At 36.1% G+C, this 27,821-nt stretch overlaps 1 protein-coding gene across 7 annotated transcripts in view; it reads right to left on the bottom strand.

The window, feature by feature from the left end:
* The window catches only part of LOC128213523 (single-stranded DNA-binding protein 3-like), a 130,574-nt gene that overhangs the window by 10,833 nt on the left and 91,920 nt on the right, over nt 1–27,821 (bottom strand). For 4 of the 7 annotated variants that reach the window (XM_052919308.1, XM_052919303.1, XM_052919304.1 and 1 more), the window contains one exon: nt 18,782–21,923. The exons of the other annotated variants lie outside the window; for them this stretch is intronic. Coding sequence is in view for 3 of the 4 variants with exons in the window: in XM_052919303.1 (XP_052775263.1) it covers nt 21,816–21,923 (108 nt within the window). In the remaining variant the exon portion in view is untranslated. Of the gene's footprint in view, nt 1–18,781; nt 21,924–27,821 lie in introns of those variants that run through there. 7 annotated transcript variants of the gene reach the window in all.

Raw genomic sequence — 27,821 nt, 5'->3', positions numbered from 1 at the left:
ACGGAAAAATGTACACTTTATTTACTTATTTCTTTTTAGCCATAACAAGTGTTACCATAAAGTAAAGAAATAAACTTTGTCACATTTCTTTCAATGAAAACCTAAAAAGCATAATAGCCGGACAATTGTCAGTTCCTATGTATATGTATGCATTAAATACCTTTATTGTAACATTCACTGTGATTTTGTGGTATATTTTTTCATGAAACCAATTTATCTTGGTAAGTATTGTCAATCTGTTCTACAAGAGCTGTCACAGGAAGTTGACAAATGCTCCCGAAAAGCCTCGCTGGACAGATATTATTTGGGCTTCTGTGGACCAATAGCCTTAAGTATCTAACATATTTTAGTTATGACATACCCTACCTTCCCATGAAGTTTGAAATATTGATCGGTTATATTTTTTAAAGAGCTAAGTATGTACATGGAAATGAAGTCATTTCAAAATGGAATGGAAATCAACTGGTCTTTTTTTCCAGTTATTGATTGGAAACAGATTTTCAGCTTGAGGTGACACCCGACCTAAACACTCACTGACCTCAAAATGTATATGGTTCATCTGCTGGTCATTACCTACCTGCCTACTAAGTTTGAGGTTTCTGGGCCTTGGGTCTAACAAGGAGATACATTTCGTTGAGGTTGCCTGACCCTATCTATGAAAGCGGCGCCAACATCACCGTTTTTATAGTCAGTTGGTAAAAAAATATTTGTGTGTTTTAATAATTATGTAGTTTAAAACCTTTAAGGCATTATACAGAAGATAACTTTAACACCATTCTTCAATGATGACAAAATCATTCTTACATAAAGCCTAATAAAAAAAAATCAAAAGCCCACCTACCCTACCTGCTTATGAAAAGGAGGTAACCCTAACCAAACCAATTTTCGTTTTTCGCCTAAGTCTTCTTCAGTTATTGATTGGAAACTGTTTTTCAGCTCAATGTCACCACCACCTTGATTTCGACACTAATAGCTTTCATCTGCTGGTCATTACCAACCTGCCTACCAAGTTTGAGGTCTCTGGGCCATTATGTTGAGTAATTGATGGGAAACTGCTGGGATGGAACAGATGGTCCGATTACCATATGCTGCCCTTCAGGGGCATAAAAACATTTGCATATGCAGAGAAGCAACACAGTTTTACAATATTTGCAGACTTTATTTAATATATATTTATATATTATGAATCATTGCGGTTTGTATACATACAACATGAAATGAATTTTACAGTATATGCACAAAAATCTTTAAATATAACGAACTTAAATCAGAAAGAGGTGATTATTATGTTCAGAAAATATGATAAATACACATAATAAAACATTATGTAACAGAGAAGTTGTTTTGCAATTACCTGAAAACAAAGATGTTAAAATGTATCATTCAATTAACAAACACAATTTTTGTACACTCCTCATTAAACTTGTATTTTTTTGGACTTCGTACTTTATGTAGAACAAATTAGCTACACATTTTTTAACAAGATCTAATGAAAAAAAAAAACATGGCAAATATGGCTACGTTTGGGTAAATAAATTCTAAACCACAGTTAAATGATATCTTCCTGTTGACTTATTTGTTCCAAAAGTTAATCTTTCTAACTAGACTAGTGAAAGAAAAAAACGTTTTAAAGTACACATGTATTGAATGAACAAACATTATTAACGCATTCCCCCCGAACTTGAACATTACCTGTCACACAGTTCCTACACAATTTCCTTTTAATATTTCATGAAATGTCCCCAAACAACCTGTCTGTATTTAGATCATACTCGTAAGGCATTCATGTGGTGCGATGGGATAAATGAACAACATTGATTGAAGTTTGGTGTTTAGGAAAGAATGATTACAATACTTTACGGGAGTCGTGATGGATCTCAACCCAATATGTAAGAAAGGAATGCTTTATAAAATTTGTTGACTAGTATTGATAGGGTTTAGTTTCACACATTTTTGTGCACAAGTGACGAGTCAGGTGGGTTGAAGAGTAGTCAGTTTGAAATGTTTGGAATTATTCGTATGCTGTATAATGATCAGAAAGAAGTGTGCGTCATATAGTATACATCAACACACCATGCGCTATAGGCACACTACTTATAAGTCAGTTGTACTCCACTTAATGAAATGCTGAATTGTTAACATTTGTACATTTTGCAGAGAAAAAATGCTTCATTAACATTTGCTAGGCATGTGACTATGATGAAAACCAGACATCCCACCTGAAGTTGTAACAAGTGGCGCATCAAGAAATATATTTCCCATTAATCAATTGTGAGAATAAAATGAATGTTGTCTTAACAAAACATGTACCAAGTGAATATTTAACACAAACAATGGGTGATAATTTTTTCATTCAAGTTTAAAATGTAGAGTTTATCTTTACTATTCCAAACTAAACATTGATTTTAATTAATTGGTATCAAACATTTCATATATATAATATTAAATCAGAAAATAACAAAACAAATTGTTTTAAAGACACACTTGATGTTTAAATGTCATTGCAATAACCATCCTGATATTAACAAAATATAGTTTCAATCAAGTGTATGCAAATATCAAATATGTTGCTATTTATGGTAATAAACTGATTAAAATAGAAATTTTCATAAACCCCAAACAATGAAATAGATAAGCATTATTTGCATGTGTTTAATCATGTTCAAGACATGAAAATTATTAAGTTGAAATATATAATAATAGGATGCTATCTAAAAAAAAAAAAGAAAGACAACTCTTTCTCAATGTGATGGTATTTACATGTGTAATACATGGCACAAAACCTGAATGAAATAAAACATTTCATTCAGGTTTTGTGCTATAGGTATAGTTAAGCGGTTTAAATGTCAGAAAATGTCTTTCAAAACCATTATGAAAATACTGTAAATTCCTCAAACTGTATACAATATTTACCAAATTAAAAATGAAAGTAGCTACACTTTCAAAGATTTTAATTTTCCATAAATCATTCGTTGCACATATAGACATACATCTTTCTCAGCTAAAACAATAGTGAATTCAAATAACAACCTCAAACTCTTCCTTCTGACACATGCTACCATCATCAAATTATTTGAATTATTAAACAAGAGGGCCCTGAAGGCCCTGTATCGCTCACCTGATCCAATTCAAGTGTGAAATAAGTGTTTCAGGGCAAGGGCAATTGTGACAGGGGGTTAGATCCTTCCTAGTTTTTTTTTTAATATCACAGATTTTTTTAATATCACGGATGACCCAGTTGCAAACCTTACCTAGCTGTAATAAGTATATTCTGACCAGGTTTCATATAGATAAAGTAGAAAATATGGCCTCAACAGTGGATTAATATTTGACTTTGTGACCTAGTGTTTGAACTCAGGTTACCCAGTTTCAAACTTGACATAGACTTCATCAACACAAACATTCTGACATAGTTTCGTGGCAATCAAAGAGAGAATGTAACCTCTACAGTGTATACAAAGTTTTCTATGATTTGCCCTAGTGGCCTGGTTTCACTGTGTGGGAACGGACACCGGATATAGCTCAAAAAGTGATCAATCGATAAGCGTTTGATTTTGACACATGGACAGTTTTCTATCATTTTTTGTATTTTATGGTGATATATTTAACAAAATCGAAGAGTTTAAAATTACTTGATACTTTGCAATATACGACTATGATGGAAATGTGTCTCTTCTTTTGTATAATAGCCCAATTCTCGCCGAAAGTTGCATGATCGCTCACAAATGTTCATGTATGTGGTACGATTTCAAACATAAATCAACAAATTGAAAATAAAAATAAAAACTGAATCGAACGATTTCATTGTAATTACATAATCTAGTAATGTGTAAAATATCAATATGATATCTCTTGTTGTTACAGAGATATCCATACCTTTTGATGCCCTGGCAGTGTACTGGGGATAGATGAAGCAAATAAATAACTGCACAGGGGATAGCTATTAAGTGGACTGAGGATAGTAACGATGTATTTAGAAAAACGAGATTGTGATAATGATTACGGCCATTTATCTATACGCGAGCTCAAGGGAAATTGTTCGATGTTGTCCAACATGTTGTTGTTCTTTGTATCTGTATGCACTTAAAACTGTTTCATTCATACATATTAGTCAACCATGATATTGTTTTTCACAAGCATCAATATCTAAATATTTGAAATACGCCGGTAATCTGATTTATTGAGTAACACAAAACATATGGCCATAGAATTTATATGGTGTTTGCTATTCATATATATAATATTGCTTTGTAAATCAAGTAGGTATGTTTTTGCAAACAGAAAGTCACCAGTAGGGAATGAGATTTATTTATTTATTCGATATATTTCCTAAAAATAACAATACTTGTCGAAATTCAGTAAGTTTTGAGGTGATCATCTCAGATTTGAAGAAACATTTAACGAGGTCTGCTAAATCGTAAGCACTTTAAAGTATACCATAGGCCAAATTTAGCATTATGCTATTAGTTCAAACACTTGCTTCATTTGTGGATACGGTAGATATACGTTAACACAGCAAGATCTTACCTCTGGTAAATTAAAACAACTGCATAATTGTCTGTTTACTTATCACTTTTTGAGCTATATCCGGTGTCCCTTCCCGCACAGTGGGTTTTAGACCTCTGATTACCAAGTTTCAAACTCTACCTAAAGATCATCAAGAATAACATTCTGATCAATAAAGAGATTATTAATATAAACATTCTGACAAACTTTCATGAAGATACAGTCATTAATGTGACCTCTAAAGTGTTAACAAGCTTTTCCTTAAATTTGACCTGGTGACCTAGTTTTTGACAACGACCCAGATTCGTACTTGGCCTAGAGCTAATCAATATAAACATTCTGACTAAGTTTCATAAACATACAGTCATAAATGTGACCTCAAGAGTGCTAACAAGCTTTTCCTATGATTTGACCTAATGACCTAGTTTTTGACCGCACATGACCAAGATTTTAAACTTGATTTAGAGATTATTAATATAAACATTCTGACTAACTTTCATGAAGAAACATTTATAAATGTGACCTCTAGCTTGTTGACAAGCTTTTCCTTTAATTTGACCTGGTGACCTAGTTTTTGACCGCACATGACCCAGAGTCGAACTTGGCATAGTGCTCATCAATTTTACATTCTGACTAAGTTTCATAAACATACAGTCATAAATGTGACCTCTAACAGTGCCTACATGCTTTTCCTATGATTTGACTTGGTGACCTAGTTTTTGACCGTACATGACCCAGATTTAAACTTGACTTAAAGATTATCAATATAAACATTCTGACCACTTTTCATGAAGATACAGTCATAAATGTGACCTCTAGAGTGCTAACAAGCTTTTCCTTCAATATGACCTGGTGACCTAGTTTTTGACCGCACATGACCCAGATACAGATTATTAATGTTAACATTCTTACCAAGTTTTCTAAAGATACAGTCATAAATGTGACCTCTAGAGTGTTCACAAGCTTTTCCTTTAATTTGACCTGGTGACCTAGTTTTTAACCCCAGATGACCCAATATCGAACTCGTCCAAGATTTTATTGAGGGTAACATTCTGACCAAGTTTCATTAAGATTGTGCCCAAATTGTGACCTCTAGAGTGTTAACAGTCAAATTGTTGAAGACGGACAACGAAGACGGACGACCGACACAGGGCGATCACATTAAAGTGCTCAAGGTGAGCTAAAAACTAGAGATGCCTTTATGAAAAAGCACTTGTCTTCCTATAGTGTGGTCCTATGTGAGAAATAATCAATGATGGACATGAAATTTGTACTTTTGGACGGCAGACGAACAAACATAGGGGTCATCTACTGGTCATGACCAACCTGCATACCAAGTACGAGTTACTGGGTCCAAGCATTTTTTAGTTATTGAATGGAAATAAGTGTGACATACGGACTGATGACCAACAAATTGTTTTCCACCTGAAGGACACTGTCGACCTTGACCTACTGACATCAAAATCAATAGGGGTCATCTAATTATCAAGAACAACTAGCAAACCAAGTATGATGTTCCTGGGCCCAAGAGTTCTTTAGTTATTTCGCAGAAACCTGTTGTTTAACCTCAAGGTCACCATGACCTTTGACCTACTGGCCTGAAAATCTTTATGGTTATCAACTAGTCATTTTTACCTCAAGGTCACTGCAACCGATATCACTACCTTGATCTTTGACCTACTGATCTCAAAATCAAGAGTGGTCATCAACTAGTCAGGACCAACTGGCATACCAAGTATGATGTTCCTAGGTGCAAGCATTCTTTCATTATTTGGCTAAAAACCGTTGTTTTATTTTCAACTCAAGGTCTCAATGACCTTGACCTTTGACCTACTGATCCCAAAATAAATAATAGTCATTTACTTCTAGTCATGACCAACTGGCATTCCAAGAATGAAGGTCCTGGTTGCAAGTGTTTTTTAGTTATTGAGCGGAAACCGTTTTTCAGCTTTTGGTCACCATCAACATATTGCTGATCTCAAAATCAATAGGGGTCATTTACTGGTCATGACCAACCTGCCTACTAAGTATGACGTTTCTAGGTATTAATGCTCTCAAATTATAGAGTGGAAACGAAGTAGGACGTAGGGACTGACTGATGGTTAGGGCAAAAACAATATATCAGGAATTAATTAGCATAATTAAACATGCATATAAATGTCTGATGCATATTTGACATTCAATAAAAAAGGTTCAAAACTGTATATTTATATAAAATAATTAAATCTTAACTTCTATTGAAGCCAGCATACATATATGTGTGTGCTGATAGAAGCCAGCACACATGTGTACCTATAGAAGCCAGCATACATATGTGGACCTATAGAAGCCAGCATACATATTTGGACCTATAGAAGCCAGCATACATATGTGGACCTATTGAAGCCAGCATAAATAAGTGGACCTATAGAAGCCAGCATACATATGTGGACATATTTCTATATGTATGTGGAGACAGAAGCTTTTTCAGCTTTGTTTGATACATCAAAGAAAATATGTTATCATCGCAAGAAATATATGTTTATTTTGATTTCACATTCATAGTTAGGACACAGACAAGTTTCGGACTTCAAATATCCATGAGATGTTGATATGTGTTTGAACATATCGTAGTTTAAACCAATCATATTTGTATATATATATATATATATATAGATATAAAACAACAATAAAATCCATTTTAATAGCATAAATTTAACAACAAGAGGCCCAAGAGGGCCTATGCTCTACTGGCATGGCTCTTGTGGTCATTTTCAATCCAGAGCATGTACGTATGAGTAATAGGCAACAAATATATAAGTCACTTTTTGTGTTTGGGTTAGCTAAAAAAATGCTGCATGTTCAACATCTGAGGACAGGGAGTGATGTAAGCAGATTAGTTGCATGAACTATTTTAATATGTGCCAAGTAAAGGTAATCTGAGGGTAAAAAATATTTTCTTTCAAAACTGTACTTATGGTCAAAATTTCATTTCTGTAGCTTTGAAAATAAAAGAGTTGGTCAAGAAGGCCAAAGTCAAGGACATCCGAGGACAACATTGATGCTCGTTTGCAAAACTGTGCACATGGTCAAAATTTCATTCCTGTAGCTTTAAAAATTTAGTAAATAAAAAAGGTGGGGCCAGCTTTTGCCCAAGGGGCATAATTTCAAATGTTTTGCTAGACAGTCATCATATATAGCTCCACAACAAATATCAAAGGTATGGGCCCTGTGGTTTGAAACAAGAAGATTTTGAAAATAAGTCTCTAGGAAACTTGTGACCCCCGGGGCAGTGCCAGTTTTGACCATAGGGGCATAATTTGAACAACCATGGTAGTGGACTACTAAATAAAGCCTTGTTCAAAATAGCAAGGATCTACATAGCTGTTTCAGACAAAAAGGTTTTTAACATTTCCCAATTTAAGTATACCAAACCTGTGAACCCTGGGCCTGGCCAGTTATGACCCCAGGGGCATAATTTGAACAAACATTTACAAGCAATTGTGACTATACATGTAAACATGGCTAAAATAGACTTCGCTCATGTAGACTTGGCTAAAAATAACATTTTTTTATACTTTCAAGACCCATAATCTAGGCATGCATGGGCGGATCTGGCTGGTTTTCAAAAGGAACCCAGCTTTAATGGATATCTAAATACTGTACAAGTTTCATCGAGGTACAATCAAAACTGAACACTGTATCATATTCACAAGCAATTGTTTACACAATAGCATTTTTTATACTATCAAGGCCCATAATCTAGGCATGCATGGGCAGATCTGGCTGGTTTTCGAAAGGAACCGAGCTCTAATGGATATCTAGATAATGTACAAGTTTCATCGAGATACAATCAAAACTGAAGACTGTATTGTGTTCACAAGCAATTGTTTACAGACGCACGGACGCACATACTACGTACACATTACCATCGCATAAAGTAACATTTACAAACATTCATAAATTCAACATTGTTCAAGAATGAGGATCAGTTAAAGGAAACAAATTTAAAACAATTTGATATTGGTATTTTTACCTTTTGCTGTGTTCAGTCAGACACTTTTATATAGTTCTTCATGAAAATTAGAGCTTATTCATCTTGGATTTACTTATGATGCTATCCCTAAACTAAAGATGTTGAGAGTGACCCAACCCTGCCCTTCAGAGGATTGTGAAGTAGTTTTCATAATACAATGATGATTTATACAAGACAACATAATAGATTCATTTATAATATTCATAATAGATTCATTTGTTGGGGTTGAAAACATTTAGTTTGAACCTTTTGGTTGGTCTGGCAGGCCACTGCAAAGAAATAAGTCTTTAAGGATGGCACATATTTAATTGGCTGAAAATGAAGTTCATGACTGAAGAATATTTATTGCATACTGACTTGCATATTTTCAAACAATATTGTCAAATGACATGCATAAACACTCCAGCCAACAATCACACTGTGAATAAACAAGAATTGCAATGTTACCACAAAACGTGTCATGCTCGTTGTCAAGGTAGACAAGGTGACCTATCGAGTGACAAGTTGAATTCTGTTTCCACTGGTGTTTGCTTTACAACATCTTGGGGCCACTTACTGTCTAACTTGTCCAGGATATTATGCTCATACACACTCTGACCAAATTGATTGATGATTGGACGAATGCTTCTGATTGTATTGATAGGACAAAATGTAAATTTTTTTTTTTTAAATTAACATTCAGCTTTGTATGTTAAGCAATTATACTTTGACATTTTAGATTGTAGAGTGCACGGTGGCTTTCAACTAGTGTTGGGAATCGAACAGAAAAAATACTGTCGATAATCGATTTAAGAAACCAATCAATGATCGATTATTAATCGATTTAATCATTATTTAATTATCTTTGGTCATCATATTTAAGGCATACAGATACAGTGCATGCACCAGTTTTAAGCACCAATGTTCCTTTGCAATATTGTTTGTACATTTCTTTGTATAAATTACATTATTTATTCAGAACGCATACATGCCATATTTTCTGGAGACCATTCAGGGGGATTTGTTCAAAAGGCTGAAAATTCAGGGGGATTTTTTTAGCAGGTCTAAGTTGGCGAAATTTTAAAGTATTTTTAGACGCAAGTATCAAAAAGTGTATTCACATATCGTTTGCTTTGAAAACCTCTTACTTTTTCATTATACAGAATTATTTTATCTCATGATTTATCATATTTTTAGGATACACTTGTCATGTCATACTGTAATACACTTGCAGAACAAAATATGTCATTGGAAAAATATGTTTTCGAGACAATTAAATTAAATTTACCTTCATCCAAAGTCTTTAAAAAAATTGTGCTTAATTCTATCAGCTTTGATGACTTTCAGACAATAAGAGAATAGAATAAATATTATTAATTTCTCCCTTACAAAAGAGTAATATTTCTTTGCCTTTGATAATTACTACAAATTAATTTTGGAGGGTTTCACTCACACACTGTGGTTTCACTTTGTCATTATTGCTCGATGTAAAATTTCCAAAAAAAAAAGACAAAAAAAAGACCGGGGGATGGATCGAAATTCCAGGGGATTTTTCCCCTCGCCCGGGGATATGGCATGTATGGAACCTGACTATCTTTTAGTGTTTACAAGTTACTAATACAGAACATGAGACCACAGGCTCTAATTTTTGTCTTACATTTAGTATTTCATAAATGTGTAAAATAAACACAAAGAAAGATATCAATTTCTTTTCAATAATCAGTCAGTAACAAGTACAAGCAATTGAATATTCTATATGTTTTACATGAACTTTCAGAAAACAGAGATAACTAAATTCTTACATGGTAAGAAGAAAACAGTAACATGTTTTAACAAGAGCTGTCACAGAGAAAGCGCCCTCGACTATTTTTTGTCAAATTGATTGATAGTTACCTCCTCCTGTGTATAGGTTGGGGGCATAATGGTGAACAAGTGTGCAAAGTTTCAAAGCCATATGTCAATGGACTTTGAAAATATTTGAGGTGGTACGCAGACTTTAACATAAGTGGTTACGCCAACACCCAGGTGACTAGGATAGCTCTCCTTATTCTTTGAATAGTCGAGGTAAAAAGCACTTTTAAACTACAAACACGAGAAGTTGAGAACCAATCCTTTAGCAGTTAAATTAAAAATAAAATTTGCAATAAGGCCTTAAAAAAAATGATATATGTCTGTTTCCTGTAACCCGACCGACCGTAATTATTTACCACCGACCGCAATTTTCGAAAAAGTCAGATTTTAAGCAATCTCTGGCCTGTGATGACAACGATAATTTAAATAATTTAGTAGTGTACGAACTCGTCGCATAGTTACAAATGTTTCCCGTTTGACAAGTTGAAACAATGGCAAAAAGCTTAATTTAATTGCAGGGCTTTCAATTGACCCGAGCTCCCGGGTTTTGACGCACAGAAATCATAAATGACCCTAAGTTGACGCATCATACATTTGTAGTATGCGTCAGTTTTGACCCGAGATTTTTCGCTTTTTTGCTATTAAAAAGTGCGATGGTTTTGAAAAACAACAATGCTAAGATATATTTTGTTCTTTAACAAAACAGTATTGTATGGTTATGGTTATGCCATTTATGAAAAATACTATGCTGCAATATTGGCAATAGGAACGTTGAATGTTTTTGTTCACTTCTGGAAAAAAGATAAACGTGAAAAAGAAACTGAAAGTTAAAGTTAGAAAGATGTCGTTGCAACTAAACACTCGCTGGTGCATATTGGAATTTGACAAGGATGCATTGGCTTACATAACGAAGATGCATTAACTAAATAATATGTTCGTCAGAGTATGAACATATTTTGACTCTGGGAATTTTTTAACCACCGTAGTTTAGTCAAGTCCAGAAAAGGAAATAAGAGAAGGTTAATATTAAAAGTTATATTGATTATTTTCATCGTGCTTGAGATTTTTACAGAATGAACAGTGGATCTAATAGAGCAGATATTTTTAAAACACTGGACATTGTTTAAAAAAAAATAAGTTGTGGAATCTATTTAATGAAGGTACTGTACCTTGGGTCTACACTGGTCCCAAAGACCTGTACAATTCTGACAGGGCTCTAAGAGTTAAATGGTTTAGTCATTGATTCTAGTCATTTATCATTCAAAGTATTTATTTATATATGTTTTGTGGAGATTCTTGCCAGTTCTTGTTGTAACAGCATTTTATTTTATAATAGTTGTCATGTACATTTAATTGTAATACAACTTGATAATATTACACAGTCTATTTTAAAATAGTTTGTGCAATAATATCGTGTTATATTACTACAAAAAGTATGCATTTTGAAAGTTTTGTTTAAAACATTTGCCAAAAATAAATTGTCTCAATGTTATTTGATTCACTTTTTCACTGGGTTATATTTGCAAAGTGTTAAGATGAACTGCGTCCCTGATGAACACACTGACATTGCTCAAAATTGCACATAATGTTGCCACCGCTGGGAGTCGAACCCATGCCTTGCCCTTCAAAAGGATGCATTCTACAACTGAAATACATGTACAATGGCTGTCAAGCTAGCAGTTTTAGCTTGTTTATGGCAGAAAGTTTAAATCTATAATTTATATTCTTTTTAAAATAATTCACCTGAAATACAAATGAATATTGGATCAATCTGACATATTAAAACAAGAATAAAGAAAAAAAACACAAAAAAAACAAGAGGGCCCTGAAATGCTCACCTGATCCAGTAAAGATCATCAACAATTACATTCTGATCAAGTTCCATGAACATATGGTCATAAATGTGCCTGCTAGAGTGTTAAAATACTTTTCCTATAATTTGACCTGGCCCCAATTTCTCGAAACTTCTTAAGTCCCTTATAACAGGATTAAGCTAATCTCACTATTTTTGTTGTTCTATAAAATGTGTTATATTTACTTCTTCAAGAATTTTTAGAAACTATGTAGGATTAATCTGTATGATTATCAGCATCAACCATTTTTCATTTATCAAAATCCAGTTTCAGTATGTATTTTGGCTAATTGAAATAAGCGACTAAAGGCTGTTAAGCTTAAGAAGTTTCGAGAAATTGGGACCCGGTGTCTTAGATTTTGAGCGCACATGACCCAGATTCGAACTTGGACTAAAGCTAATTTATATAAACATTCTGACTAAGTTTCATGAACATACAGTCATAAATGTGACCTCTAGAGTGCTAACAAGCTTTTCCTATGATTTGACCTGGTGACCTAGTTTTTGACCGCACATGACCCAGATTTAAACTTGACGTAAAGATTATTAATATAAACATTCTGATCAACTTTCATGAAGATACAGTCATAAATAACACCTCTAGAGTGTTAACAAGATTTTCCTTCAATTTGACCTGGTGACCTAGTTTGTGACCGCACATAAACCAGAATCAAGCTTGACCTAGAGAGTATCAATATTAACATTCTGACCAAGTTTCCTGAAGATACAGTCATAAATGTGACCTCTATAGTGTTAACAAGCTTTTCCCTGGTGACCTAGTTTTTAACCCCAGATGACCCAATATCGAACTCATCCAAGATTTTATTGAGGGTAACATTCTGACCAACTGCCATAAGATTTAACAGTCAAATTGTTGACGACGGACGACGACGACGGACACAGATCGATCACAATAGCTCAACTTGAGCACTTCATGCTCAGGTGAGCTAAAAAACCCTACCTACCGACCCATCTTTTTTTCAGTATGTTACAGCAAACAGACATTTTTTTAGAATATGAGTACATAACTTAACATAGTAACACCTTAACATTTCAACATAAACTAGCATAAACCAGAAATAAGTAAATTAGTTGGCAGCGTTTACATCCCTTGTTTCTATAATTGGTTGTTCAAATTTCACTATTGATTGTCGCCAACATAGGCCTTTCCCTTCAATTGTCGATTATAATCGATCATTGGCACAACACTACATTCAACATGTTTGTGTTTCCAGATGAAAGTCATCATAAATAAAGCTGCTGAACTATAGCAAACTGTATATAACAGTTTATATAATATTTATACAAAACATACCTGTATAATGATTATAGGACCCCAAAATAGATGTCAAAAGTCAAAGTCTAGCAAATGTGCGTGTGCAGAAGCAATTTGTCAAAATATTTATGCTGTTGAAAGCTCATACACCCGAGATAAATAGTACATCATAAGTATCAATCAATGATTATTTACTAAAATAGGACCATTTTACCGCGACAACAAACAGGACATGTTCGCATTTGTACTTATGTTGCAATTCTTGTTTTCACAGCAAATAAGAAGTCATTTGTACCATTAAATTGCATGTGAAATCGAGCATGGTTTTTCTTGTCAAAATTAATTGTGTACCTAGTACTCTATATTGAACAAATGTGAAGTTAAGAAAATGTGAATGAAATAATCGCAAAATCAAATTCATGAAGCAAAGACCGACCATTATAATGAAGATTTGGTCATTGCATAGCAAATTGTATTCATTGCTTACGCATTAAGGTATTTGATATTTTGCCTAGATATTGTTCTATACTATCCATAAAAAACTCAGCCTAAATTGAAGCTTATGTCATAACTATTGCAAATTAATCTTAAGCATCAGGTAAAAACTGGTTTATTGGGTTTAGACTAGTAAAAAGAGAACAAAATATTGCTAACAATGACAATACTGAGTGAACAAATCTAAAATATTTCCTCTTAAAACCTAACAATCGTATAAATAATTCTAAACATACAATAAATAAACATTATTGCTAAAACAAGTGTATGTACACTATAACAAGATTCAGAAAAAAGGAATGTGATGATTGAACTATAGTTTTTGATCAGCTGTAAATATTTTACTAGAGTTTTATTTTCTGTACACAAAATAACTATAAGACAAACATTCTACAAATATATTTTTTGGCAATTATATATGTATCGGACACAAGCCAAATGTGGAAATGTGAATGACTGTTTACAACAACATGATATCATAAATAACATTTTAACAAAAACACCACAAGGGGATGGCAAAGCTTGTCCATTTTTATCCATTGATCAAGAGGCATAACTTGACATATAATTGAGCCAGAGTGATAGGAAGTGCTACACTTGCACATATTCTCACAGGAAGCATGTGTTCTAAGTTTCATATTAATATCTAAACATTTCTGGATTACAGCCTAGGCCTAAACTTTTGCAAAACAACAATACCAATGCTGATGAAACCACGGCTTTGAAATACAAATACAATTAAAGCTTATTTATTACACAGCTCATTATACTGCAATAAACTGCCTTAAAACATACTGAAGATCAACAATCAAGATTTCATATTGATAAAAATATGTTCAAAAATAACAGTGCATTTATAGTGAAGGATGCAATAAATATAATGAGTTTTTATACAAAATGTACATCTGCTGAAATTTGAACAAGGTATTTTTGATCCTCCAAAGTAGATCGCAGAAAACAGCAACTCTCTTATGGTAAAATGTTGACCAGCATTTATAAAATTAACTACATTTTAATCCATTTTAAATCACTGAATCAAGTTGAGGTTCTTTAGAAAAAATTTAAAAGGTAAGCACTTAACACTCATAAAATAAACTAGAATTTTTCAGAAATTGGATGTGTCTCCTGTTTTTGGAGAGCCCATCATTGTCAAACCAATTATAATACAAATTTTAATGTATCAGGTGTAAAATGTCATGAATTATTGAGGTGATAAAAAGTGTAGAAAAAAGATTTATAACAATCAAATTTGACCGAGATATCATGTCTATAAACACTTTCACCAAATTTAATCATGATTGGATCAAAAATATCGGCACAAGACATAATAAGCCCACTATATTTTAACATATAAAGAGCATAAACTTAAAAAAATATGACCACAATGTCAAATAATCTTATCATGATTGGATAATAAATAATAAAGAAATTGTCTGCATGCAAGACATAAACCTACTATTTGTTAATATTAAAGGGAGTTTTACTCTGAAGTTTTAAAAGGGATCTTTCCCATTATCGAACTTGACCAAGACTTTATGCCCACAAACCCTGTCACCAGGTTTCTTACTTAAGCTGTACCTTGAAATAACTACATGCACAATTAAGTCATATAGTGAAAACTACCCCCGCCTCCAATAAGCTTTATTCGATAATATATACTTGAATATTTCTTAGGCAACACAATAAAAAGTAGAATTTCCACAAATTTAGACTAGTTGACAGCTCACTGGTCTCGATCAAAGAAATTTTAAGTGCTTGTGAGGTTATGTCTGGTTTGTGAGTATTTTCCCAACAGATCCCCTTCATTCATGTGGCACAGGGCACTTGCGCATCTATGAGGCCTCTCAGTTATGTTCACCACCATTTAAGATATTTATAAAAAGAAATCAAGCTTTTCATTTGTAAAATTGTGCATTGAACAGCATTGAACATTTGAAAGACAAAATGTAATTCGTCAATAAAGATTGTAATTATTAATCTTAATTTCATGCACATCTATTTGCGAGGTTGACTTTCTGCTGATCATTACCAATCCAGTTATGACATTATTTTGTTTCATTTCTGTTCAAATATTAAAAGCACTCAACTGTTTCCACATATTTAATAAAAAATTCAGCAAAATAAATTTAGAATGGCATATAAATTTTGACAAACAAGAGGCCCAAAAGGGCCTATGCTCTACTGGCATGGCTCGTGTGGTCATTTTCAATCCAGAGCATGTACGTTTGAGTAATAGGCAACAAATATATAGTTCACTTATAGTGTTTGGGTTAGCTGAAAACGCTGCACATTCAACATCTGAGGACAGGAAGTGTTGTAAGCAGATTAGTTGCATGAACTATTTTAATATGAGCCAAGTAAAGGTAATCTGAGGGTAAAAAATATTTGCTTTCATAACTGTACTCATCGTCAAAATTTCATTTCTGTAGCTTTAAAAATAAAAAGTCGGTCAAAGGTCAAAGTCAAGGACATCCGAGGACAACATTAATGCTTGTTTGCTAAACTGTTCAAATGGTCAAAATTTCATTACTGTAGCTTTAAAAATTAATAAGTAAGTCAAAAGGGGTGGGGCCAGCTTTTGCCCATGGGGCATTATTTCAAATGTTTTCAGTTGCATCATATGATGCTCCACAACAAATATCAAAGGTATGGGCCTTGTGGTTTGAAACAAGGTTTTGAAAATATTTCTTAAATAAGTCTCTAGGAAAATAGTGACACCCAGGGCAGTGCCAGTTTTGACCCAAGGGGCATAATTTGAACAACCATGGTAGTGGACCACTAAATAAAGCCTTGTTCAAAATAGCAAGGATTTGCATAGTGGTTTCAGACAAAAAGGTTTTTAACATTTCTTAATTTAAGGAGGGGGGGGGGGGGGGGGGGGGGGGGGGGGGGGGCCGTCCCTTACAAAGAAAAGAGAACTCTTCCCTGGGCCTCCGCCAACGTCCCCGAGGTCGTTTGCATTTGCCACACAATCTCCTTGGGGGGGGGGGGGGGGGGGGGGGGGGGCATAATTTGAACAAACCTTCACAAGCAATTGTGATTTTACATACATGTAAGCTTGGCTAAAAATAGACTTCACTCATGTAGACTTAAATGACTGTATGCTAAAAATAGACTTAGCTTAAAATAGCATTTTTTTTTATACTTTCAGTTTAAGTGTCAGGACTCCAGCATAATAAAGGAAAAAAGTTATTTATACAGAACACTTTTAATTTCAAAAAATGAATATACAAATTGAAACATATAAGACCTCGATCTTTGACCTTCTGACCCAAACAGCAATTGAGGCCATATACTGACCATGATCAATGTGAATATAGAGTTTAAAGACTACAATATATGTCATTCAAAAATTATTGATCGGAAATGAAAGAATGACGCTTACATTGCGCTTTCACCACCTGACAAAGTTATCGTTATGTGCCTGCGACACATTTAAGCTCTAATGGACTAATAAGTGATTAAATATGACAATGATATTTAACAGATAAAAGCAATGATGACCTCAGCTAACTCTTTCATTCAATATTGCTTTCATTCTTGAATATCACATTATATTTATTAACTTACAAGCCCACAATTGTATAATAACTAAATGCAGAAATGACTAAAATCAGCCTCTTTTTTTTTACAAAGATAACATTACTACATACATATAATAACATATAAGTATTTGATCAGAGGGTGTTGGCAAGTTATTTTTATTTATACATTTACAAAACAAAAGAGCCAAGATGGCCCTATATTGCTCACCTGATCAAAATGCAGTGGTTGTAAAAGATGTTGCTGCTTGCCTATGTAGTAAGTAATTTCCGAGTAATTAGATGGTTGCTAAGGAGGTTGGCCCTTGTAAATCAATAATATTTCTAAGGAAGTCAAGACATTATCAGCTGGTTGTTCTAAGGGACAACAGATGTGATGGCAATGGACGCCAACTGTTGCTAAGGAAGAAAGTGCTTGCTAAGAAAGTCATTGGTTGCAAAGGAATACAATGGATGCTGTGAATGTAGGTAGCTGATAAGGAAGCAAGTGGTTGCTAAGTAAGTCAATGGTTGTAAAGGAGGTCATTGGTTGTTAAGAAAGTAATTGGCTGCTACACAATTCATTGGTTGCAAAGGAAATCATTGGTTGCTATGGACCAGGCTGGTTACTTAAGAAGAAAGAGGTTGCTAAGGAAGTCATTGGTTGTTTGGTAAATAAGTGGTTGATAAGAAAGTCATTGGGTGCTATGGATGTAAGTAATTACTAACCACTACATTATGCTTTATACCAATATCAAGGGTCTGGGATTTGCAGTTTCAATGAAGATTCCCAAATATTTTACTATATAAGTATATAAAAAACCCTGAGACCCCCATGGCAGGCCCAGCATTGACCATAGGAACATAATTTGGAAAAGGACCACGACATAGGCCAAATACAAAATATCAAAGGTCTGTGGCTTGCGTGTCAGAGAAAAAGATTTTCAAAGATTTCACAATACATATATATATATATATATATATATATATATATATATATATATATATATAGAAAACCTTGGAACCCAAGGCAGGGCCAGTTTTGACCAGAGGGCAATAATTTGAAAAATTTGGTGATAAATCTACATACAAAATATTATAGGGTTGCTTGCAGTTTTAGAGATGATTTTCAAAGATTTTACTACATAAGTATATACCGCAAGTCATTGTGTATAGGTTGCTATATAGGACGCAGGCAAAATTATATGACAAAAATCAAGAGAAAAAACTTATTTTCACTAAAAGCATATATTGGACTCAGTAAAAAAAAGTCGGAATCTGCCGTATTGTTTTCAGGAATTTTATTGAATCGTTAAAATGGCAAAGGTTATTAAATAGTACAGCACATGGACATAACATACATGCCATATTTTTTGGAGACCATTCAGGGGAATTTGTTTCGAAAGGGTGAAAATTCAGGGGGATTTTGGTAATATTCAGGGGGATTTTTTTAGCAGGTCAAAGTTGGGAAAATTTCAAAGTATTTTTAAACGCAAGTACTTTGAAACAGTCATTTCACCCTTGTGGAGTTGTCTGTTTGTTTACATTCAGTTTCACACACATACTGTGGTTTTACTTTGTCATTATTGCTGATGTAAAATCTCTTTAAAAAAAAAATATTTTTTTTTAATTCTTGTGGATTTTTATCTCCTGTCGGGAGACTCGGGCATGGATAAAAATTCCGCGGGATTTTTCCCCCTGCTGGGGGAAATGGCATGTATGACATAAATGATAAAATATATTAAGTTATCCCGATGTCGCTCTCCATGGAGCCCTCAAATTACTTGTCGTTAATGCAAAATCTATATGGAACAGCCGTACATTGTACTTAAACGTGCTTAACACCTAAGTTGAGTAGTTCCAACATGTTGTATCATGGGACAAACAACACTGTCATCACAATAGTTTGTAGTATTGGTAGTAAGGCAGCGGCCGTAAGGAAGAGGGAGATTTCCACCTTCACACAATGATGCCACTTCACATGATGCATGTCTATTTGTTTTTAATACAGAATCATACTATGTAAAAGCATCACTAAATTTCGACAATAAAAAATAATTAATTAATTTTTTTTTGTTGTTGTCTGCTGATGCTGACCATACCTGATTTTTAACATTAAAACCATGGATAAATCCATCAATGGATGTGCGTAGCATTCCTTTGAAATTAAATGTAAACAAACTTATTTAGGCCTGAAATTGGCTTTGGAAAAAAATAATGTCAAAGCCTAAAACTATATATAAAACGCAGGCTTTTTATTTATAAGAATTCCGGGGGAAAAAGTTTGTCCTATAAACAATAATTTATGGTAAAAAATCTGAGATCCCTAAAGCGGGACCAGCTTTGGCCTCGGGGGCATAATTTGAACAATTTTGGTGAAGAACAACTACAAATTCTACATTCCAAACATTATTCCAAATATCAAAGATTTTAAAAGATAAGTATAAACCCTTAAGGCAAAATTTGAACAATTTGGGTGAAGAACAGCTACATAATGCTACATTCCAAATCCAAAGTTTTGGGGCCATATACAATATTCAACTTGGATTGAACTTAAATTTAAGATTAGAAACTAAGTGTTTTGATTGGCCTGTATATTTAGCAGACCAATAATGCTAAATGGAATCACTGAGGCATGTTAAAGAATAAGGTAAATATTGAATACTGGCCCTGTGGGCATAGCAGTTTCAGAAAATTTCCAAATGGAGACATTGCCAAAGACACCATCTGACTCTTCCAACTGTAGTTGTCTTTCTTACTTAAGCTGTACCCTGTAATGACTACATGCAAATTTAGTCATATAGTGAAAACTACCCCTGCCCCCTGTAAGCAGTTTTAAACCAACCTACATGGCCAGCAGTTTCTGAGAATATTTTCATTTTTTTCTAAAAGTTTCCCTGTCTGCAGTTTTTAAAGCAACATGGCTTGAAGGAATTTGATATTGTCAACCTTAGGAACATTTCTGTGAAATTATATTAAAATCTGGCAAGGGGTTTCTGAAGAGAAGATTTTTAAATTTTTAATTTTGGTTGCCATGGCATTTTAGGAATCTGGAAGAGGACCGTCCAAGGTACAGTCCTGTGAAATTTGGTTAAGATTGGCCTTGTGGTTTAGGAGGGTAAGTTGTTTGAAGGAAAATGTTGACAACGGACGACAGACAGTAACCTATCACAATAGCTCGTACTTTGAGAATTTTGTGCTATAAAAAAGGTGTTACTAAAAATTGTAGGATAAGATACTAAAAAATAAAATAATGAAAATTGAGGAAGAAAAAGAGATAAAAAAACAAAGAATAGATTCTTTTGGGTTGGCGCTGATTTAATCTGACTGTAGATAGTATACAAATTCATTTAATTTTGTATTTTTCAAAACTGTATAAAATCTGGTCACACAAATAACCGACATTCGCCTAGCCCGGAATGTGCAATTTCTATGCCTATACATGTGGCTTCAACGTTCATTTAGAGGCTTTTCCTTTTAGTGATAGGAATGTTTACTTAATTAATTCTTTGGAGGAACAATCCTAGTTCATTTATATAATTGATAAAAATGAAATGTCATCACATGGCAAATGTGCTTGAAAATGTGTTTTCTATTTTGGTGAATTTTCAATAACTGTCAGTATACATTTGAAAATGGTATAACCATTTTTCAATTTGTTACCTATTCTCTCAACTACTCTACTAGCTGCATATTTACAATACTAACAGCAACATTACTATGATTTTATAAAACACAACAAAATAAATATCTAGAGCCACACATACAAAGGAAATATTAAATAAAATAAATGCATGCAAGTTGGCTAAAAAGATCAAATAAAATCAAAATTGTTATTAACATGATGACAAAGAAAAATATGAAGTTAATAAATATTAAAAAATAACTTTGGAAATGCCAGATCTCAAACTAAAAAGGTTTAGTGTTTTCTATGTTCTTTCAATGCGTATAACTTTACACACGAAGAACATCCGCAATTGAAGCAAACTTACTTAAAGCAAAACTTTATTACTGGAATGACCGTGAATACAACCTTGATGTTACAATTAACAGTGGTAAAATTATAGATCATAATAGCATCGCCTTCACTTGGACTTGATCTTTGACACAGAAATGAAATTAATACTTATTTGGACTTCATTAATGAAATAAATTGATATCTCATTATTTTCAATTATTTCTGAGATGTGGCATAGACAAATGGATCCTAATGATAATGAATACATTAATGAATAATCATTTTATGAACAACATTCAATGAATATTGATCACTGTTCAATGATGAGACAATATGTGTGAGAATGCTTGATTTTTGCACTATCATTGTGACATGAAGAATTCTGAATGCTCTCCATCTTTTTCAAATCTCTTCGCCTCTTCCTGCATAGATTCTTTAATCTTTAAAATTGCAGCATTCTCCCCGCCCTCCTGAAAACAAGAGAAAATAGTCCTGCAAAGTTGCCTCATATAAAGGGGAAATATCTACAAGTAGGAGTTTGTGATATTTAACACCATAAAACATTTCCATGGAAAAGGAAGCTAATACCAATTTATTTCTAGTGTCTTTTTTGAGAGGCCAGAAGAAGATAACACTGGTAGGGGCGCAAACAAACCATTCTAAATGTGTTCATGTTCAATATGTTGTGTACACAAGCTAGTGTGGCTCTAACCAACAACCGTTAACTTGTTCATGTATGAAAGGCTGTGTCAGTATGCTGTTGAGGGCTCTAACCAACAACCACACTAGTGTGCATGTATGAAGGGCTGTGTCAGTATGCTGTTGGGGGCTCTAACCAACAACCACAATAGTGTTCATGTATGAAAGGCTGTGTCAGTATGCTGTTGGGGGCTCTAACCAACAACCACAATAGTGTTCATGTATGAAAGGCTGTGTCAGTATGCTGTTGAGGGCTCTAACCAACAACCACAATAGTGTTCATGTATGAAGGGCTGTGTCAGTATGCTGTTGGGGGCTCTAACCAACAACCACAATAGTGTTCATGCATGAAAGGCTGTGTCAGTATGCTGTTGGGGGCTCTAACCAACAACCACAATAGTGTTCATGTATGAAAGGCTGTGTCAGTATGCTGTTGGGGGCTCTAACCAACAACCACAATAGTGTTCATGTATGAAGGGCTGTGTCAGTATGCTGTTGGGGGCTCTAACCAACAACCACAATAGTGTTCATGTATGAAAGGCTGTGTCAGTATGCTGTTGGGGGCTCTAACCAACAACCACACTAGTGTTCATGTATGAAGGGCTGTGTCAGTATGCTGTTGGGGGCTCTAACCAACAACCACACTAGTGTGCATGTATGAAGGGCTGTGTCAGTATGCTGTTGAGGGCTCTAACCAACAACCACACTAGAGTTCATGTATGAAGGGCTGTGTCAGTATGCTGTTGAGGGCTCTAACCAACAACCACAATAGTGTTCATGTATGAAGGGCTGTGTCAGTATGCTGTTGAGGGCTCTAACCAACAACCACAATAGTGTTCATGTATGAAGGGCTGTGTCAGTATGCTGTTGGGGGCTCTAACCAACAACCACACTAGTGTGCATGTATGAAAGGCTGTGCCAGTATGCTGTTGGGGGCTCTAACCAACAACCACAATTGTGTTCATGTATGAAGGGCTGTGTCAGTATGCTGTTGGGGGCTCTAACCAACAACCACACTAGTGTTCATGTATGAAAGGCTGTGTCAGTATGCTGTTGAGGGCTCTAACCAACAACCACAATAGTGTTCATGTATGAAGGGCTGTGTCAGTATGCTGTTGGGGGCTCTAACCAACAACCACACTAGTGTGCATGTATGAAAGGCTGTGCCAGTATGCTGTTGGGGGCTCTAACCAACAACCACAATAGTGTTCATGTATGAAAGGCTGTGTCAGTATGCTGTTGGGGGCTCTAACCAACAACCACAATAGTGTTCATGTATGAAGGGCTGTGTCAGTATGCTGTTGGGGGCTCTAACCAACAACCACACTAGTGTTCATGTATGAAAGGCTGTGTCAGTATGCTGTTGAGGGCTCTAACCAACAACCACAATAGTGTTCATGTATGAAGGGCTGTGTCAGTATGCTGTTGAGGGCTCTAACAAACAACCACAATAGTGTTCATGTATGAAAGGCTGTGTCAGTATGCTGTTGGGGGCTCTAACCAACAACCACACTAGAGTTCATGTATGAAGGGCTGTGTCAGTATGCTGTTGAGGGCTCTAACCAACAACCACACTAGAGTTCATGTATGAAGGGCTGTGTCAGTATGCTGTTGGGGGCTCTAACCAACAACCACACTAGTGTTCATGTATGAAGGGCTGTGTCAGTATGCTGTTGGGGGCTCTAACCAACAACCACACTAGTGTTCATGTATGAAAGGCTGTGCCAGTATGCTGTTGAGGGCTCTAACCAACAACCACAATAGTGTTCATGTATGAAAGGCTGTGTCAGTATGCTGTTGGGGGCTCTAACCAACAACCACAATAGTGTTCATGTATGAAAGGCTGTGTCAGTATGCTGTTGGGGGCTCTAACAAACAACCACAATAGTGTTCATGTATGAAAGGCTGTGTCAGTATGCTGTTGGGGGCTCTAACAAACAACCACAATAGTGTTCATGTATGAAAGGCTGTGTCAGTATGCTGTTGGGGGCTCTAACCAACAACCACAATAGTGTTCATGCATGAAAGGCTGTGTCAGTATGCTGTTGAGGGCTCTAACCAACAACCACACTAGTGTTCATGCATGAAAGGCTGTGTCAGTATGCTGTTGGGGGCTCTAACAAACAACCACAATAGTGTTCATGTATGAAAGGCTGTGTCAGTATGCTGTTGGGGGCTCTAACAAACAACCACAATAGTGTTCATGCATGAAAGGCTGTGTCAGTATGCTGTTGAGGGCTCTAACCAACAACCACAATAGTGTTCATGTATGAAAGGCTGTGTCAGTATGCTGTTGGGGGCTCTAACAAACAACCACAATAGTGTTCATGTATGAAAGGCTGTGTCAGTATGCTGTTGGGGGCTCTAACAAACAACCACAATAGTGTTCATGTATGAAAGGCTGTGTCAGTATGCTGTTGGGGGCTCTAACAAACAACCACAATAGTGTTCATGTATGAAAGGCTGTGTCAGTATGCTGTTGGGGGCTCTAACAAACAACCACAATAGTGTTCATGTATGAAAGGCTGTGTCAGTATGCTGTTGAGGGCTCTAACCAACAACCACAATAGTGTTCATGTATGAAAGGCTGTGTCAGTATGCTGTTGGGGGCTCTAACCAACAACCACAATAGTGTTCATGCATGAAAGGCTGTGTCAGTATGCTGTTGAGGGCTCTAACCAACAACCACAATAGTGTTCATGCATGAAAGGCTGTGTCAGTATGCTGTTGGGGGCTCTAACAAACAACCACAATAGTGTTCATGTATGAAAGGCTGTGCCAGTATGCTGTTGAGGGCTCTAACAAACAACCACAATAGTGTTCATGTATGAAGGGCTGTGTCAGTATGCTGTTGGGGGCTCTAACCAACAACCACAATAGTGTTCATGTATGAAAGGCTGTGTCAGTATGCTGTTGGGGGCTCTAACCAACAACCACAATAGTGTTCATGTATGAAAGGCTGTGCCAGTATGCTGTTGGGGGCTCTAACAAACAACCACAATAGTGTTCATGTATGAAAGGCTGTGCCAGTATGCTGTTGGGGGCTCTAACAAACAACCACAATAGTGTTCATGTATGAAAGGCTGTGTCAGTATGCTGTTGGGGGCTCTAACCAACAACCACAATAGTGTTCATGTATGAAAGGCTGTGCCAGTATGCTGTTGGGGGCTCTAACCAACAACCACAATAGTGTTCATGTATGAAAGGCTGTGTCAGTATGCTGTTGGGGGCTCTAACCAACAACCACAATAGTGTTCATGTATGAAAGGCTGTGTCAGTATGCTGTTGAGGGCTCTAACCAACAACCACAATAGTGTTCATGTATGAAGGGCTGTGTCAGTATGCTGTTGGGGGCTCTAACCAACAACCACAATAGTGTTCATGTATGAAGGGCTGTGTCAGTATGCTGTTGGGGGCTCTAACAAACAACCACAATAGTGTTCATGTATGAAAGGCTGTGCCAGTATGCTGTTGAGGGCTCTAACCAACAACCACAATAGTGTTCATGTATGAAAGGCTGTGTCAGTATGCTGTTGAGGGCTCTAACCAACAACCACAATAGTGTTCATGTATGAAAGGCTGTGTCAGTATGCTGTTGGGGGCTCTAACCAACAACCACAATAGTGTTCATGTATGAAGGGCTGTGTCAGTATGCTGTTGAGGGCTCTAACCAACAACCACAATAGTGTTCATGTATGAAAGGCTGTGCCAGTATGCTGTTGAGGGCTCTAACCAACAACCACAATAGTGTTCATGTATGAAAGGCTGTGCCAGTATGCTGTTGAGGGCTCTAACCAACAACCACACTAGTGTTCATGTATGAAAGGCTGTGTCAGTATGCTGTTGGGGGCTCTAACCAACAACCACAATAGTGTTCATGCATGAAAGGCTGTGTCAGTATGCTGTTGGGGGCTTTAACCAACAACCACACTAGTGTTCATGCATGAAAGGCTGTGTCAGTATGCTGTTGGGGGCTCTAACCAACAACCACAATAGTGTTCATGTATGAAGGGCTGTGTCAGTATGCTGTTGGGGGCTCTAACCAACAACCACAATAGTGTTCATGTATGAAAGGCTGTGCCAGTATGCTGTTGAGGGCTCTAACAAACAACCACAATAGTGTTCATGTATGAAAGGCTGTGCCAGTATGCTGTTGAGGGCTCTAACCAACAACCACAATAGTGTTCATGCATGAAAGGCTGTGTCAGTATGCTGTTGGGGGCTCTAACCAACAACCACAATAGTGTTCATGCATGAAAGGCTGTGTCAGTATGCTGTTGGGGGCTCTAACCAACAACCACAATAGTGTTCATGTATGAAAGGCTGTGCCAGTATGCTGTTGAGGGCTCTAACCAACAACCACAATAGTGTTCATGCATGAAAGGCTGTGTCAGTATGCTGTTGGGGGCTCTAACCAACAACCACAATAGTGTTCATGTATGAAGGGCTGTGTCAGTATGCTGTTGGGGGCTCTAACCAACAACCACAATAGTGTTCATGTATGAAGGGCTGTGTCAGTATGCTGTTGGGGGCTCTAACCAACAACCACAATAGTGTTCATGTATGAAGGGCTGTGTCAGTATGCTGTTGGGGGCTCTAACCAACAACCACACTAGTGTGCATGTATGAAAGGCTGTGTCAGTATGCTGTTGGGGGCTCTAACCAACAACCACAATAGTGTTCATGTATGAAGGGCTGTGTCAGTATGCTGTTGGGGGCTCTAACCAACAACCACACTAGTGTTCATGTATGAAAGGCTGTGTCAGTATGCTGTTGGGGGCTCTAACCAACAACCACACTAGTGTTCATGTATGAAGGGCTGTGTCAGTATGCTGTTCGGGGCTCTAACCAACAACCACAATAGTGTTCATGTATGAAAGGCTGTGTCAGTATGCTGTTGGGGGCTCTAACCAACAACCACAATAGTGTTCATGTATGAAAGGCTGTGTCAGTATGCTGTTGGTGGCTCTAACCAACAACCACACTAGTGTTCATGCATGAAAGGCTGTGTCAGTATGCTGTTGGGGGCTCTAACCAACAACCACAATAGTGTTCATGTATGAAGGGCTGTGTCAGTATGCTGTTGGGGGCTCTAACCAACAACCACAATAGTGTTCATGTATGAAGGGCTGTGTCAGTATGCTGTTGGGGGCTCTAACCAACAACCACAATAGTGTTCATGTATGAAGGGCTGTGTCAGTATGCTGTTGGGGGCTCTAACCAACAACCACAATAGTGTTCATGTATGAAGGGCTGTGTCAGTATGCTGTTGGGGGCTCTAACCAACAACCACAATAGTGTTCATGTATGAAGGGCTGTGTCAGTATGCTGTTGGGGGCTCTAACCAACAACCACAATAGTGTTCATGTATGAAGGGCTGTGTCAGTATGCTGTTGGGGGCTCTAACCAACAACCACAATAGTGTTCATGTATGAAGGGCTGTGTCAGTATGCTGTTGGGGGCTCTAACCAACAACCACAATAGTGTGCATGTATGAAAGGCTGTGTCAGTATGCTGTTGGGGGCTCTAACCAACAACCACAATAGTGTTCATGTATGAAAGGCTGTGCCAGTATGCTGTTGAGGGCTCTAACCAACAACCACAATAGTGTTCATGTATGAAGGGCTGTGTCAGTATGCTGTTGGGGGCTCTAACAAACAACCACAATA

The sequence above is a fragment of the Mya arenaria genome, chromosome 13 (genome assembly GCF_026914265.1).
Source record: "Mya arenaria isolate MELC-2E11 chromosome 13, ASM2691426v1".
NCBI lineage: Eukaryota > Metazoa > Mollusca > Bivalvia > Myida > Myidae > Mya > Mya arenaria.
The sequence above is the reverse complement of the archived record's forward strand: the minus strand, read 5'-3'. Positions and strand labels throughout refer to the sequence as shown.